The sequence below is a fragment of the Mastigoproctus giganteus genome, chromosome 2 (assembly GCF_048544385.1).
Source record: "Mastigoproctus giganteus isolate SK-2022 chromosome 2, ASM4854438v1, whole genome shotgun sequence".
NCBI classification, from domain to species: domain Eukaryota; kingdom Metazoa; phylum Arthropoda; class Arachnida; order Uropygi; family Thelyphonidae; genus Mastigoproctus; species Mastigoproctus giganteus.
In genome coordinates, this window is record NC_143576.1 from 7,236,744 (window position 1) to 7,254,164 (window position 17,421).

General features: G+C 38.2%; 1 protein-coding gene across 2 annotated transcripts in view; it reads right to left on the reverse strand.

Moving 5' to 3' along the window:
• Ald1 (fructose-bisphosphate aldolase) overlaps positions 1 to 17,421 on the reverse strand; it is a 90,273-nt gene that overhangs the window by 31,663 nt on the left and 41,189 nt on the right. For both annotated transcript variants that reach the window (XM_090388001.1, XM_090387993.1), the window contains exon 3: positions 5,076 to 5,342. In XM_090388001.1, the coding sequence (XP_090244127.1) occupies positions 5,076 to 5,342 (267 nt within the window). The remainder of the gene's footprint in view (positions 1 to 5,075; positions 5,343 to 17,421) is intronic.

The window sequence follows — 17,421 nt, forward strand, 5'->3', positions numbered from 1 at the left end:
GAATCTGCAGTGTCTTGACCAGGATGCTTCCTATTCACACCTTAAGTATTTTACTCATTTTTATGGAATAAAGAACAATCACAAAACGAGGAGGCATGCTTGAAACACATAAACAAAGCTGCACATGTAGCAACTGAATAAACAACACCGTAAAGGCTGAGATACACTATTAACACCTCACATTTTACTAAAGCACATTTCTGGGGGTTACTACCATAAAACAATTTCCAGTTGCGTTTCTGCCAGTGGAATCTGTTATAAACTGGTAGTAAACTCCATCTAATTGCATTTGCAATTATATCAATAGCTGGAATTGTGTTGGTTTTTACGTTATTATGGTGAAATGTGTTTCCCCTTTACTGATATAAAAAACATAACATTTTCAGAATCTTCTCTTCATTCCTATCGTGTTGCGTTCGGTTGGGGTGATTCTGCGTTCGACTGCCATTTCTTGTAAACACAAAAGGCGAATCGTGCATAAGCAAATTCAAATTTGTGTTATACAAGATATCATTCCCCTATTTATAAATCGTGTATGATCGAATTTGTGTAATGTAAACACATGTTATACGAGGACAGACTGTATTTATAAATGATATTGATGATGGTATATCAAGCTTAATGTCCAAGTTTGCAGATAATACAAAGGTTGGCAAGGACACTACTGATGCTGATGGGCTGAGAGGTGACAAATGAAGTTTAACATTGACAAATGTTAAGTACTACATATGGGAAACAGCAACCACAGAGCAATGTATCAACTCTGAGGTACTACACTGACAGTGGTAGAGAATGAAAAGGACCTGGGGGTAATTGTGCAGGCAGATATGAAGTTCTCTGAGCAATGCAGATGGGCTGCAAGAGTAGCTTATGGTGTCTTGTCAATGACATACAGGAATTTTTCTAGCAGGGATAAGGAGGTGATTATTCCCTTGTATAAGGCAATGGTCAGGCCACACCTTGAGTACTGTATACAGGTCTGGAGGCCTCATTTCAAGAAGGATGTAGAGCTGCTCGAACGAGTACAGAGAAGGGCAACAAGATTAGTGAATGGAACAATGGGGTACTCTTACAAAGAAAGGGTTAAGTTTTGCAAATTACAGTGTCTGGAGACTAGGCACCTGCGAGGTGATCTGACTGAGGTGTATAAAGCCTTGGATGGTTTGAGCATGCTCAATGCTGATGGGATTCTTCCTCTTGCTCAGAATAATCGTCTGAGAGGGCATAAATTCAAATTTAGGAAAGACAGTTGTAGGATAGATGCACGGAAGTTTTCCTTTAGCCAGCGGGTGGTTGATTGCTGGAACAAAAAACTTATGTCGTTGTAGAAGTTCATAGCTTAAATAGATTCAAGGCAGAACTTGAAAAACATTTGGAGCAAGTGGATGGGTGAAATAAGAGTGGTTTTTTTTTTTTTTTGGCTGATGGTACATAAGCTTGCTTTCTTGCATCATGTGCCTTTGCTAATGCTATCCATGAAGTTAATTTATTTGAAATAATTAACTTGTTAACGAAAGATGAACTCCCCATAATCCACCCACCTTTGAGCCTTAGAAACTAGAATCAGATCACTCCTCCTCTAGAATACTTAGTTGTTCACCAAGCTCTATAACAAGCACAGAAATATCTCCATGAGAGCAAAAAGCATTTCTTTAGACTTTTTTTTTTTTGTCTAAAACACAAAGGCAACTTGCAAAAGGTGTTGTATTTAAAGTAGCACGGATTTATCGCTTGTCTCTTCACGTTGAATACGTGCCGAATGTAAATGTGTATAAATTATGAAATAAACTATTTTTTATTCATTTTTGTTTCCTATGTAAAATTTGTATGTAGGATAAGTACCATGGAGCCTTACAACCAAGGAGAGGAATGAAACTGTAAAGTAGCATGCAAAATATGAAAATGCTTCAGAAGTTCCATATACCAGTTCAAGAAATTTTTTGGATATAAATCTCACAATAAAGACCACAAAGCAAATCAAAGATATATGAAGTAGGAACAGTGAAACCTACCAAAACTTGAGATCTTTTATCTCAAAGATACCTGCAAATTTTGAACTTGGCAGAGAGGATATCAAAAGAAATTAAAAAATCTTAAAGAAAAAACAATATAGAACTTAAAATACCCAAAACAAACTTAAATAGAATTAAGAAATTAAGTACTTTAATTATTACTACTACAGTTAAATCTCGTTAATACAAAGTTCAAGGCACCTAAATTTTCACATAATGAGGTTTGTAGTAACAAGGTCTCCCAAAAGTGTCAATTTTACCTCTTTTTTTGGTACATATCTAAGAATAACAATAAATAATATCAAAAATAATAAAAACAAAAGCCTTGTCTAACAATACAGTAATAGGAATGGCACATTTTTTAAAGATGTGTTTTATTTGTAAATAAACTAAGAGAAAAGCAATTAATGGAAATTAAAATATTGTACAGTATATATCAAAATATATATATTTTGATATATACTGTACAATATTTTTTTATTTGATATACTGTACAGTAGTAAAAAGAATTAAAATCTTAATATAAAAGGAGACATACAAACTATTAATTTTAATAAACTAATCTAATTTAAATAAAATCTAATGTCACTTGCACAGTTTGTCCTATATGCATTTTTAACTAGAGCACAGACCTTATCAAATGCAAGTTGTTTCTTTATCAACGTTACTGAAGGCCAACACATTCTCCATTGTGTTCAATGCATTTTGGGCATAGTTTTCAGATGGCAGTGTGTGTGTTTCTTCACTTTCACTGATAACAAAAACACCATTTTGCTTTGTGTGTTCAGCAGCTCTTCTGGTGTTGGCATTTTTCTTATGCATTTTTAACTACAGCACACAAACGTTACTGCAGGCCAACACATTCTCTATTATGCTCAATGCATTTTGGGCATTTTTTTTAGATAGCAGTGTATATGTGTGCTTCTTCACTTTCACTGTTGCTGGTAACAGAAACATAATTTTGCTTGGTGCTCAGCAACTCTTCTGGTATTGGCATTGCTATGGTAGTAGCTTTATCATCCACCTTCACATACTTCAAATTTGCCAACAAAATTCATATGCTCCTTCAAATTTTCCCATTTCTCAATGTTGGACCATGTTTTTCAATGATATTCTCTCAAAAGCTACTCTTTTTGAAGCAGTTGATTATTACACTTGATGCAATACTGTCCCAAGCAATAACAAGATTACAGATAGCACCAAAGACATCCAATTTGGCTACAAATTGTTCCCTCCTTAGTTGTGGATCAAGTACCTTATCGGGTGGGCTCTATATGTTCTCTTGAGGTTATAAATAATGCCCTAATTCAGTGGCTGCATAAAACTGGTGGTATGTTGGTTTCACGATGGTAATGATGTTGCGTTTTATATATTATTTGTTATAAATATAAAATTGGATTTGGTAGAATTAACAGAGAGGCTGTTTGTTGGTTGTGTTAGTGGTTCTTGAGCTTAGTGTGGTTTCTGTCAAGATGTGACTTGTAAAGACTACCAGCATATTAATAGCAATTTCGTGTACAGAGGGAAAGTTGGCTATGCATGTTGTAAATATGATATTGAATTGTGAAACGCTGACAGGGTGCTAGCTAGGTTTGTACATGGATAGCTTTTTTTTTTGGTAGTTATTGGCGCATCAGCTTCTGTGGCCATAGTGCACCTCCCTAGGTTTTTTGCAGTACTTTGATCCAAGCCTGAGGCGGGATTGGAACCCGCGACCTTTGGGTTGCCAGGCAGGCACTTTACCCACCAAGCTAGCCCGGTCAGCCCACACGGATAGCACCCTGCCATTTGCCTTCTGAGTTTAATGTGCTGAAATCTGGTAGTGTCGGATCAGATAATCATAGCATCAGCAAAAAAAAAAAAAAAAAAAGTTAAGAGGCAAAGTGTTTGGTTCCTGTACAATGACTGGAGAAGTGTCTGGTTGCTGTGGCTTAATAGTAATACTTTTGAAATGGTGTTAATTAATGTAATGAAGTGTTATTTATAGTTTGGTTTTCTGATTAAGTCCCCCAAGAGTGGTGATCGTACTCACTCAGCTAATAGTAAACATTGTATATAGGTACTTTTTTTTTTTTTTTATTATTATTATTTTTTTTTCACTCTATACACTATCGTAAACTTTTCGATTTCATGGGAGGTCTATCTCTACCCCCTATCTTCTGTCCAACCTCCCATCCCTTCCAATCCCCATACTTCAATTCTTATCCCCACTTCCTTTCTCTAAACATCTTGGGGCTCCTAGGCTTGCCTGATAGCCCCGGTAAGTCTCAGCTAGAAAGTGGACCCTGGCATGCCTCCTCGTGGTCAAGGTTGGGAGTCAGGGGACCAGGTGTCCCCTGCCCCCTGGCTGCAAAGTCACCAGTGCTGGCACTTAACTTAACAAGATACTTACACACCTACATACATGCACTTGCCAGCCTTCACCTTTTCAGATGTTACAGTGGCATATAGGGGAAATCCTGGAGACCGCAATTGAAACAAACACCTTGACCGAGTTTGCGTGACTTGAGACAATGGCAAATTAAGATTTGCACTCTCAGTCCTTCACAGAATTCTCTTATCCCATTCTGTTAGTCTTTGAGGTTTACCAGGCTGTTTTTTGGCAGATTCGGCCCATTCCTCTTCCATTTGCATATGACATCACTAACCATTGACCTAGGGATGCCCAGAGTGACTGCGATGTCTTGTACAGAACGCTTGCGTATGTGGCATCCTACTATCATTCCATGTTGGAAGTCTTAATTCTGTTGAACATGTCCTCTTGCATGCCCACTTTGCAATTGTCTGTTTGAAGCCCAGTGTGCATATTTACAGCAGGTTGTGTGACATGTTGCATGCATAGGACCTATTTCTCCATCCATGGATGGGTGTCTGAATATTAATCGTAGGGCAGTGTATATGCCTATGATTATATTACGGTATCCCAAAATGTTTGATAATAGTGTGTGCCTGTACATACACACTAGATATACTAATTATATAATAAAAAAAGTGTATAGTACTGTTATTCCAAATAACTGCCAACATGAAAAGCTTAGGTTTCAATTTTTTTCATGAACATACCTTGTGTAGTTGATTCTTCTTCAGTACCCATAAGAGGAACAACACCTTTGTCCACTTTGATACCTGGAATAATATTACGACTTTGAAGAAGTTGTACAAAAGGAGTGCCATCATCTGTTTTCTGGTACAGGGTCTCATGAAATAAAATAACACCACTGATGTAAGAATCCATTTCCTTATCAGTAGTAAACAGCAACTGTCGATAAAGGCGACGATTGTCTTCTGTGTTTTCAACACCAATTCCAGTTAGACGAGCACCCATGGTAGCTGCAATGAAAGTTTTACAGTAATTAGGATTTTACATAATGCCAATAATGCATTATATAAAATAACACAATGCACTGACAATAACTGTGTACTTCAACTTGATAAACAATTTTGTAAAATCAGAAAGGTAAGTTTACACAGTGTTATAATTTAAGCCTGTAACAGGAAAATTGTTACCATCAACCCCCTCCAACAAAAATAATTTAATAAAATTAATGTGTCAACTTCATGTGCCCAATAATCTTTACAATTTCGACTTGCATCACTGAATATTGTGAGTGCAAAAGTGTAGGGGTTAAAAAAAATATATGGTGAACATTAAGCATATTGTGCTGCATGCTCACCTATATTCAAATTTCCAGCAGTTTTGGTTTCTATCTCAACTGTTTGTTTTTCAATTACATAAAGGTAGTTCCCAACTTTATGAGTTAATCCATACCTAGCACATGTGCTCGTAAAGCGAAAAATCTTAGTGGGAATTTATTTCCCATAGATGTAATGTTCAAAACAGGACATATGTTATCAACAATGAAATTCGACCACAGTAATGTTAAATAAAGGTCAACACAGGAATAGTTTATGCTTAAACAATAATTTATTTATCCAAAGAAATTAAAACAGCCTTTAAAAACAAGGAAATTATAATAATAAAGAAATTATTTATGTCATACAGAGGTTAAAGAATGTTTATTCTTCATCATCATCAACTAAATGCACACTCTATGTTTTGTCACTTGATAGTTTAATCACTCTGTTTGTGGGAAGCACAAGGAGCTTCTTCAGAAATGCTTCAAGAGTAGTTTTTCCAAGACAGTCTTCTTTTTACTTTATAAATTTCCCAATATATGCATAAGCATTTTTTAAATCTGTAGCAACTTTTATAGTGCACTCAAAATTTGAATCTTGTGACTCAAAGCTTAGTCAAGCCCTTGAGAGTGAAGCAATGAACAGGAGTTTCAGCTGTTAAATCTTCTTCCTCAGCTTCTTCACATTTTGCCATTTCAAGGAGGTCTTCATTCATGAGCTCTCCACTGTGTGCTTGAAGCAGATCAGTGACGTCAATTGTAAAAACCTCAAACTACAATTGGTTAGCAATATTAACAACCTCTGCTGGTTCTTGAAATCCTTAAAAAATTATCAATAAACTAAGGACAGAGTTTATCCCAAACTCTGCTCAAATTTTCTCCCTTTATAAGGTGATTAAATCTGAAATAACAAAAGACAACGAAAATGAAGACAAAACAAATACTCTTTGTAATGTCAGCGTTAGCATTAGTTGAGGCATACGATGCAGGGAAGCAATCAGCCAAGAAATAAATAAAACCTTCCCATTTTGGCCCTCCGGTTACTCCAAATGTTTGTCTAGGTGGTTAGCCATAAATTTATTTAAGCTATCAACTTCCACAACAACAGACAGAAGATGGTTCCAGCAATCAACTACCTGTTGGCTAGAGGCAAACTTCCATACATCTATTCTACAACTGTCTTTCCTCAATTTGAATCTATGCCCCCTCAGGTTCTTAGTCTGACCAAGCGGAACTAGCCCATCTGCCTTGAGCCTGCTAAAACCATTCAAGGCCTTGTACACCTCAATCAGATCACCTGCGAGGTGATCTGATCTGATTGAGGTGTGTCAACATCAGTCTTCAGATGTTGCAACTTGCAGAACTTAAGCCTTTCTTTGTAAGCACACCTCTTTGTTCCTCTCGCCAATCTTGTTGCCCTTCTCTGTACTCGTTATAGCAACTCTACATCCTTCATGAAATGAGGCCTCCAGACCTGTACACAATACTCAAGGGGTGACCTGGAAATTGTCTTATGCAAAAGGGATAATCACTTCCTCTCTCTGCTAGAAAAATTCCTATATATCATTGACAAAAAAAAAAAAAACTCCATGACCTGTTCTGGCAGCCAGTCTGCACTGCTCAGAGAACTTCATATCTGACTGCACAATTAACCCCAGGTATTTTTCATTCTCCACCTCCCTGTGTCACAGTTGGGATGTCTCTCTTGGATTACTGCTACCCATATGCAGTACTTTGCATTGTCAATGTTAAACTTCAGTTGCCACTTCTCAGCCCATCTGAGAAACTTTTCTAGATCCTGTTGCAGTAGCATACAGTCTTCAGTGTCATTAACAACCCTGCCAACCTTTGTATCATCTGCAAACTTGGACATTAAGCCTAATATACCTTCATCGATATCATTGATAAATACACAAAACAGTGGGCCCAACACCAAACCCTGGGGGACTCCACTAATAACATTAATCCACATAGAGCAGTGTACATTTATTATCACTCTGCCATATCCCACTCAACAATCTCTTTATCTTTTGCCACAACTTCCCCTTAATGCCATATCCCTCCAATTTGTACAGCAGTCTTCCATGTGCAACAGTATCAAAAGCTTTCTTGAAATCCAAGTATATGATATCAAAATTATTTTTTGCATACAGTTCCTTTGTGACCGCATCATAGTATTGAATTAAACTGAGATGACTTCCCCTTAACAAACCCATGCTGTGTCTGAACTATTACTGCAGCCTTGTCTAGGTGATCCTGGTCACCTCTTTATCCAGTATTTAAATCTTCTGCTGTTAAATCTTCACCATTATTTTCACCAGAACAGAAGTTAAACTAAAGGTCTATAATTAATTTGTGACACCCTTTCAATCCCCTTTGTGAATTGGGGAAAAATTTGCACATCTACAGTCGATGAGGACCTCGCCTGAATCTAAGGATGCTCTCATAATTATGACTAAGAGTTTGCTAACTTCCCTCGCTGCCTCCAATATAACTGGATAGATTCCATCCACCCCAGGTGCCTTTTTTATGTTCAACTTCAATAATTTCTCCTCCACTTTGCTCTCAGTTATTACAAAATCACTTAGTCCCTGTTAAGAGTTTGATAAACTTCTGGCATTCCCCTCCTTGAATAACTTCTTATGTGTGAATGCAGATGCAAAATACTCATTCAGTTTATCAGCTACTCGAGAAGGATCATCAACAGTTGAGCCATCTATGTTACGTGGGCCAATCTGATTCATCCCCTTCCTTCTAGAGTTTACATAAGGACTCTTTGCTGTTTTTTTCTTTGCATCCTTTGCCAAAAATTTCTCGTAATCTGCCTTTGCCTGCCTAACCTCGTTTGTAACTTTATTACAGACTAGCTTATATCTGCCATAGTTTTCTGTGTCACCTTATAATTTATGTGCATCCCATGTTCTCTGCCACGAGCTTCATTAATTCATCTGATATTCATTTAGGCCTGAACCTTGAACAGCATTTCTTAGTTTATATGAAAAGCCTAGTAGCCTCCAAGATTATGTCCCTGAAGGCTTCCCATTTAGAATTCACCTTTGGTAACATCAGTTGATCCCACTGTATAGAGTTTAAAAACTGTCTGACACCACTGTAGTTCACTTTTACGGAAGCAAGAACCCTTCCCTTTACCCTTGATGGTAGTTACATCTTTAAGTTGTTTTGGTTTTTAGGAGCATTAGCAACTAAGGCCATATTGCTCCGGGATATGCGGTGGTCATTCCCTGACCTTTCCGCATCCTCTGTATTTGGTGGTGACGGTTCGAACCCAGTCTAATCAAGAAGCGTGTGCTACGCACTGCTGCTGCTCCTTCCCACCTGTCTATGGAGGCGCCGCACATCTTTAAGTAAATACCATATCAGTACACTGCGTTCACTGTCATCTAGTGGTTCCTTTATCTGCAAATTCTTAATGCAGCATCATCACTGCTGATAATCAGATCAAGCGTATTACTCCCTGTTGTTTCTCCTTGAACATGTTACTTTAGAAAATAATCCTCCAATAAATGTGCTAAGGCTGTTCAAGAGAAATATGTTGCATATCGTAATTGCCTTGTTTCCAATTCTTCTGTTTCATTTTCTGCCTACACCGAAGCTTGCAACAATTGTAAAGCAATTATTAATCAGTCCAAACTAGATTTTGAACAGGCTAAGACTAGAAAACTTGTTTCTGGCCCTAATGGTAGCCGAGCATTCTGGTCTCTTGCCAAAGCTATTGGCCGCAACCTCTGTCAAAACAAATTAGTTCTGTTGTCACTTTGGCCAAGGATAAAGCTGACCTGCTAGCATCCCATTTTTCTTCCAACACATGTATTAATGATCTTGGTAAAACACCTCCCACCATTCCCAACACTCTCCAGTCAATGCCTACTGTGGTGTTCCATCAAAAGGAAGTCTGAAGGATTTTGACAAATCTTGAGGCTAAGAAAGCTCCAAGTCTTGATAGTATTTCTCCACTTGTTCTCAAAACCTGTGCTCCTGAATTTACTCCTGTTTGTTGCCACCTTTTTTCACTTTCTTTTTCCAAAAGGTGTTTTTCCTTCTGTTTAGAAATTTGCTCATATCCAGCCAGGTCCTAAAAAGGATGACAAATCCCTCCTATCCAATGTATTAATGATCTAGGTGTATTAATTAATGTATGATTAATTAATGTATTAATGATATAGGATCCCTCCTATCCAATATCATCCCATTGCAATTACTTCTCCTCTAAAGTAATGAAGAAATCAATTAACCGCCAACTCTTAAATTACCTAGAAACCTTCCGTCTGATCAACAATCATCAGTATGGATTCTGTTAGTGTCAATCCACTGGTGGTATACTAGCTTATGTCATCCATTTATGGACAAGTTCAATGGAAACATTCGGTGAAACACATGCAGTTGCTCTTGACATCAAATAATTTCGATCATGTTTGGCATAAAGGTCTTCTAAATCAAGCTTCCACTTATTGTTTTCCAACTGTTTTTTGTAATTGGTTATCCAGTTTTCTCTCTGACCACTCACTGAATGTAATGGCAGATTCTTTTAACTTCTCCACTAATGCTGGTGTTGCCCAAGGTTCGGTTCTTTCCCCCACTCTTTTCCTCTTGTATATTAATGACCTTCTTCCATTGACTGGAAATCCTATCCATAGTTTTGCCGATGATAGCACATTGCATTCCACTTTCCATTTTGAGAAACCTTGCCCTGCTCAATCAGCTTCAACTTCTCGAATATCTGCTACCAATTCTTTAAATGCTGATCTCCAGGTAATTCTCCAATGGGGAAAAGACAACTTAGTTGATTTCAATCCTTCTAAAACTCAATCTTGTCTTATATCTCACAAAAAGGATTGTTCTGCTCCTATGCTTATCTTTGGTGACACTGCAATTTCTAGGCAAAATGATATCTCTTTTGGGGATTACCCTGACTTCTAAACTCTCTTGGTACAAGCAAATTACAAATATTGCTTCCTCTGCAGCTAAAAAACTTGGTCTTCTCTTTCGCTCTCTACATTACTTTTCTTCCAAACAGCTGTTCACTCTGTACAAATCACAAATCTGCCCTACCATGGAATATTGTTCCCACATGTGGGGTGGTGCCCCCAAAACCTCTCTCAGGCTTCTAGATTCTATTCAGAAGAGGGCAGTTAGGTTAATTAATGACTCCTCTCTAACAGTCTCTCCACTCGCTGTCTCATAGAAGTACTGTTCTTCTGAATTGGCTTATATAATTCCTGCTCTTTCAAAACAGCCCGAATACGTGCTACCACCAGCCAACACCTATTTACTGTCCAATTTCAAATTCACAGAACCAACTTTTCATCTTCCTCATTTATTCATTCAACTGCCATTTTCTGGAACAACCTTCCTTCATATGTCTTTCCTGAAAATTACAGTCTACAGAAGTTCAAGTCTAATGTCAACAAATATCTTCTTTTGTCTTCTCAACCTCCAACCCAAGGACGGTACTAAGTACTATAGGTTCTAATTAGCATTAGCTTGTATAGTGCATAATATAATATTGTCAATTAATCAGTAAATCTATTAATCTGGTTAAACTTCATTGTCAATTAACTATATATATATAACGACTTAAGAGTACAAACGTAACAAAAAATTAATACATAACTTGATATGGAAGTTATATAAAGGGAACTCTTACATAACACTTGAAACTGAAAAATAAATATAGCGTTATAACTGTGTTAGGATACAAGTTTAAGGTTTTAATTTTGTTCTGAAATTGTAATTTTATTGACATTAAATCGAAATCATGACTCAGACGAGAGGGCGCCTCCGTAGCCAGGTGGGAAGGAGCAGCAGTGAGTAGCACACGCTTCTTAATTAGACAGGGGTTCGAGCACGTCACCACCAAATACGGAAGATGCGGAAAGGTCAGGAATGACCACCGCATGTTCACGGAGCAATATGGCCTTAGTTGCTAATGCTCCTAAAAACCAAATAACAACAACAGACCAGAGCAGCAAAGCAAAAGGCTCAAGCTAATGGGAGTGCTGTGGCTCAGGGGAAAACTGAGGGGGGGGCAGTTGCTCTTTGAATCACAGCCTTTTAAGATGCACTGTTTGCTTGATGTTTGCGGAGCAACCGGGTACGGGACATGATACTGCCATGGGGGATGTCTTTGTGTGTGCACGATGCAAGGAAATTAGGCGACAACTCAGCATTATCGGCCTATGAGACCTTGAAGGGCAGGGTGGATGCCCTCTAAGGAAATAAATTGAGGGGCCCATCAAGCTCTCAGCTGCCCACATCAACGCCAGAGCTTGCACTTGGTCATCTCGCAACACAGAGGCAGCCCCCAAGGCAGAATGCGCTGGTCACACAGGAACTAGTAGTTGTTGGTGACTATTGTCAGGGAAACGGGGAACATGCTTTGTAAAAAGGATAGGTAGAACAGGACCAGGGTATGTCTGCCAGGGGAATAGGTTGATAACGTTGTAGAGCGGATATCATCTTTTAAGGGCACAAAAGGTGATATAGTTGTACACGTTGGCACTAACGATATTAAGAGTAGGAGACCAGCGGAATTACTTAACAAGTACAGGTCACTGTTGAAAAAAAGCCGTGAAGTAGGGTTGAATTTGAAAGTGTCTGCAATTCTGCTCAGACACGATAAGAGGGAGTAATATGATGACAGCCTTGTCGATCAATTCGGCCCTGGAAAGATTGTGCAAGGCTCAAGGGGTAGAATTTTTTTTTCAGCCTGGACTGTACTTGTTAACAGGAAAGATTGCTTCAACAGGGATGGGATACACTTAAATAGAAAGGGTGCAAGAATATTTGCTGATGCTATCGAGGCAGTGTTAGGTGGGTCAGAAAACTGCTAGCTTGGGGGGGAAACAAAGACTAATAGATTAACAGTAGCCACTGGCAGAGGTGAAAGAGATTCTTGCACTGCTTCTATTGGAATGAGCAGAAGCCTGAAAAACAAGATGCAGGATATTTCAGAGACTGCTGGAAGTCATTTCAGTACAAGTAAACATATGGGTTGTGTTAGGGTAGCTAAGAATAGAAACAGGTGCATGTATACTTGCATGTACACCAATGCTAGGAGTTTAGTAAATAAATTTGAGGTATTGCTCAAAACATCAAAGGCAGATACTGTTGGGATATCAGAGACGTGGTGTCACACAGATATAAGGAATGCAGAACTGGAATTTGGGGAGTACAATGTCTACAGAAAGGATAGGCAGGGTAGGAAGGGAGGAGGGGTTATGCTATTAGTTAAGAAACACATAAAATCCAAGGAAGTGAAGCCAGTCAACATCGATGGACAGGGCAGTGTCGAGTCAGTTTTGTGTGACATAAGCCTAGGTAAATCAAAATTGAGAGTAGGAGTGTGCTATAGGCCTAATGACTCTGATGAGTATAAGATACTGTACAGGGAAATAGAATGGGCCAGTAAATCAGAGAGTCTTATAATGGGGGATTTTAATTTCCCAGATATTGACTGGAATTTGTGGGTTGGTCACTCACACACTAGCAAGGCTTTTATGGATTTATTGGATGATTGTTTTCTACACCAGCATGTTCGGGAGGCAACTAGAGGGAGTAATACTCTTGATCTGATTATCAATAGTGATTCTTCATGCATTAAGAATCTGCAGATAAAGGACCCACTAGGTGGCAGTGATCACAGTGTGCTGCAGTGGGATTTACTCAAGGAGGTAACTACCATCAGAGGTAAAGGGAAGGGTTTATTGCTTTCGTAAAGGCGACTATGACGGTCTGAGACAGTATTTAAAAATTCTATACAGTGGGACCAACTGATGATGATGATGTTACCAACAGCAAATTCAAAATGGGAAGCATTCAAGGAACTACTCTTGGAAGCTACCAGGCTTTACAAACCAACTAAGAAATATTGTTCAAGGTTGAGGCCTAAATGGTTGTCAGATGAACTAATGAGACATATGGCAGAGAAGAAAAATGCATGGGATACAAATTAATTAATTTGTATCCCATGTAATTTGTAACAAATTAATACAAATTAATGGGTGACATGGAAGCCTATAATAGATATAATTTGGTCTGTAACCAAGTCACAAAGGAGATTAGGCAGGCAAAGGCAGATTATGAGAAATCCTTGGCAAAGGAAAACAGAAAAGAGTTCTTTACCTATTTAAACTCAAGAATTAAAGGGATGAATCAGATTAGTCCACTGGATGTTGATGGTTCAACAGTTGAGGATCCTGCTCAGGTGGCTAACAATCTAAACGAGTATTTTGCATCTACATTCACACACGAGTTATTCAGGAAGGGGAATGTCGTAGGTGAAGTAACCATTGGCAGTGAGCTAGATGATTTTCTAATAACTGAGAGGAAAGTGGAGGAGAAATTGTTGAGGATAAACATAAAAAAGGCACCCGGGTTGGATGGGATCTATCCAGTTATATTGAAGGAGGCAGCAAAGGAAGTAAGCAAACCACTAGCCATAATTATGAGAGCTTCTTTGGACTCAGGGGAGGTACCCATAGACTGGAGATGTGCAAATGTAACCCCAATTCACAAAGGAGGATCAAAGGCTGACACAAGTAATTATAGACCCATTAGTTTAACTTCGGTTCCAGGAAAATTAATGGAGGCACTGGTTAAAGAAGCACTGCAGGATCATCTAGACAAGAATTCAGTTATAGCTCAGACACAGCATGGTTTTGTTAAGGGCAGGTCTTGTCTGACCAATCTGATTGGATATTATGATGTAGTCACAAAAGAACTGGATGCAAGGAATAACTTTGATATTATATACTTGGATCTTAGAAAGGCTTTTGATACTGTTGCGCATGGAAGACTGCTGCACAAATTGGAGCAGTGTGGCATTGGAGGCAAATTGCTGCTAGGGATAAAGGGATGGTTGAGTGGCAGAAGACAGAGTGGCAATCAATGGACACTGCTCAACGTGGACTAATGTTATTAGTGGAGTTTCTCAGGGTTCAGTGTTGGATCCATTGTTGTTTTCTGTATTTATAAATGATATTGATGATGATACATCAAGCTTAATGTCCAAGTTTGCAGATGATACAAAGGTTGGCAGGGTTGTTAAGGACACTACTGATGCTATGCTGCTGCAACAGGATCTGGAAAGGTTGAGCAGATGGGCTGAGAGGTGGCAAATGAAGTTTAACATTGACAAATGTAAAGTACTACATATGGGAAACAGTAACCCCAGATCAACGTATCAACTCTGTGGTACTACGCTGACAGTGGTAGAGAATGAAAAGGACCTGGGGGTAGTTGTGCAGGCAGATATGAAGTTCTCTGAGCAGTGCAGACGAGCTGCAAGAGTAGCTCATGGTGTCTTGTCAATGATATACAGAAATTTTTCTAGCAGGGATAGGAATGTGATTATTCCCTTGTATAAGGCATTGGTCAGGCCACACCTTAAGTACTGTATACAGGTCTGGAGGCCTCATTTCAAGAAGGATGTAGTGCTGCTCGAAAGAGTACAGAGAAGGACAACAAGATTAGTGAATGGAACAAAGAGTTGCTCTTACGAAGAAAGGGCTTAAGTTTTGAAAATTACAGAGTCTGGAGACTAGGCATCAGTGAGGTGATCTGATAGAGGTGTATAAGGCTTTGAATGGCTTGAGCATGCTTAATGCCGATGGGATTCTTCCTCTTGCTCAGAATAATCATCTGAGAGGGCATAAATTCAAATTGAGGAAGGACAGATGTCAGATAGATGTGCGGAAATTTGCCTTTAGCCAGCAGGCAGTTGGTTTGTAGAATAGACTTCCATCACTTGTTGATGAAGTTGATAGCCTAAACAAATTTAAGGCTCATCTGGACAGGTATTTCAAACGAACGGAGGGGTGAAATGGGAGTAGTGGTTGTGTTTTTTTTTTTTTTTTTTTTTGGCTGATGCTGAATAAGCTTGCTTTCTTGCATCATATGCCTCTACTAATGCATCTCGTGTTTGGGGTGTTCATAGAAAATTAAAAAAAAAAAAAAAACTAGATTAGCAGAATGTATAAATCAATGCACATACAAAGATCTAACTGAGGTGCATAAAGTGCTGAACAAATCTCATGAAATTCACCTATAGGCAGCAGGTTGTCAAACAAGAGTTGCCTCCAACATGTTAGAGAGAAGTCTGGCTAAATTCAAAGCAGAACTAAGTGTTGTGTGTGAATGGGAAGAACGTAAACAACCTATTTGATTATTTTTTTTTTTTTTTTTTTGGCTGATGCAGAAAGTCTGCTTCTTTGCATCATTTGGTCTTACTAATCATTTCTGTTGGTATTTTTCCCCCTCTTGGAAATTTGCTCTTCCAGCAAATTCCTAAAAAAGGGTGACAATCCCTCCTGTCTGATTATCACTTTACACTTACCTCTACTCTTTCCAAAGTAATGGAAAAATCCAACTCTTACACTTTCTCAAAAGCTTTCCATCTAATCAATGATTGCCAATATGTATTCAGTCAGTGTCAATCCGTGAGTGATATACTGTCTTATGTTACTCCTCTTTGGACAAATTCCATGGAAAAGGTGGTGAAATCCAAACATTTCTCTTGACATATCTGAAAACTTCTAATTGAATCTGTCAATGTAGTCTTTAAAATTTCTCATTTTATGGACTGCCAAGTGTTTTCTGCAATTTGGTATCCCATTTTCCAGTTCTCTGACCACTACTCCCACTCCCAGTGATAGTAAGTGGCTCTGCATTTAACTTTTCTACTAATGTTGATATCCCTCAAGATTCTGTTTTCTCCCACTTTTTAACTCATCTACATTAATGATGTTCTTCCATTGCCTGAAACCTCTATCCATAGTCCTGCTGGTGACAGTACACAACATTCCAGAATATCTTCCAGTTTGGTATTTACCCTACACAATCAACTTCTCAAATATCCACCATCAATTCCTTAAATGCCAATCTTCACATAATTCTTAAGTGGAGTGAAGAAAACTAACTTAATCCTTCTAAAACTCTGTCCTGTCTTATTTTTCTTGGCATAAGACATCACAAATATCTTCTTTTCTTCTAAATATAAAAAAAAAAAACAACCCTGGGTGTTTTTTTTTTCACTCTTACTTTTCCTCTGCACCACTCTGTACAAATTTCAAATCCATCCTACCTACCATGAAATACTGTTCTCATATCTCAGGGTAGTGCCCCAAAACCTCTATCAATCTTAGAGACCAGTGCCTCTCAACCTTTTATCATTCATGGACCACTTCAAGCATTCTTTACTTGCCGCAGACCATGGGGTAGGATTTCCTTACATCTATGAAAGAACTAGAACTGGGTTGACGTTTCAAAAATCCTGTTTTTTTAGCCACTTATCCGTGTTGTTCAGTATCCTACAACAAGTATAGGGCTAGTATTAAATTCCTAAAGTAAATAATTCCAATCTCAAACAAAATATCACTTATTAATTAAATATAATTAAAATAAACTAAAAGAACTCACCCAACATATACAATTAAATAATCACTACAAATTTTAAGTTATTCTCACACACTAGTTTTTTGAAATGTAAAAAATACTTTACGAATACACAAAAACAAATCCAATATATTACATGCTCAGAAGCTGGTGATTGACTGACAGATGAAAGCTTGTAGCCTCACCGACACTGCACTGGCAACAATGTTGTACATTGTAAGCCTCACATTCCAATCAGGAAATATCCCTTACATTGTAAGGGATACCTCTTTATTTGTGACAACAAAGTAAACAGTTGACTGCCAATTTTAATTGCGATTGTATTTTATAGTTAAAATAAAATTTACCTGCCCACGGACCAC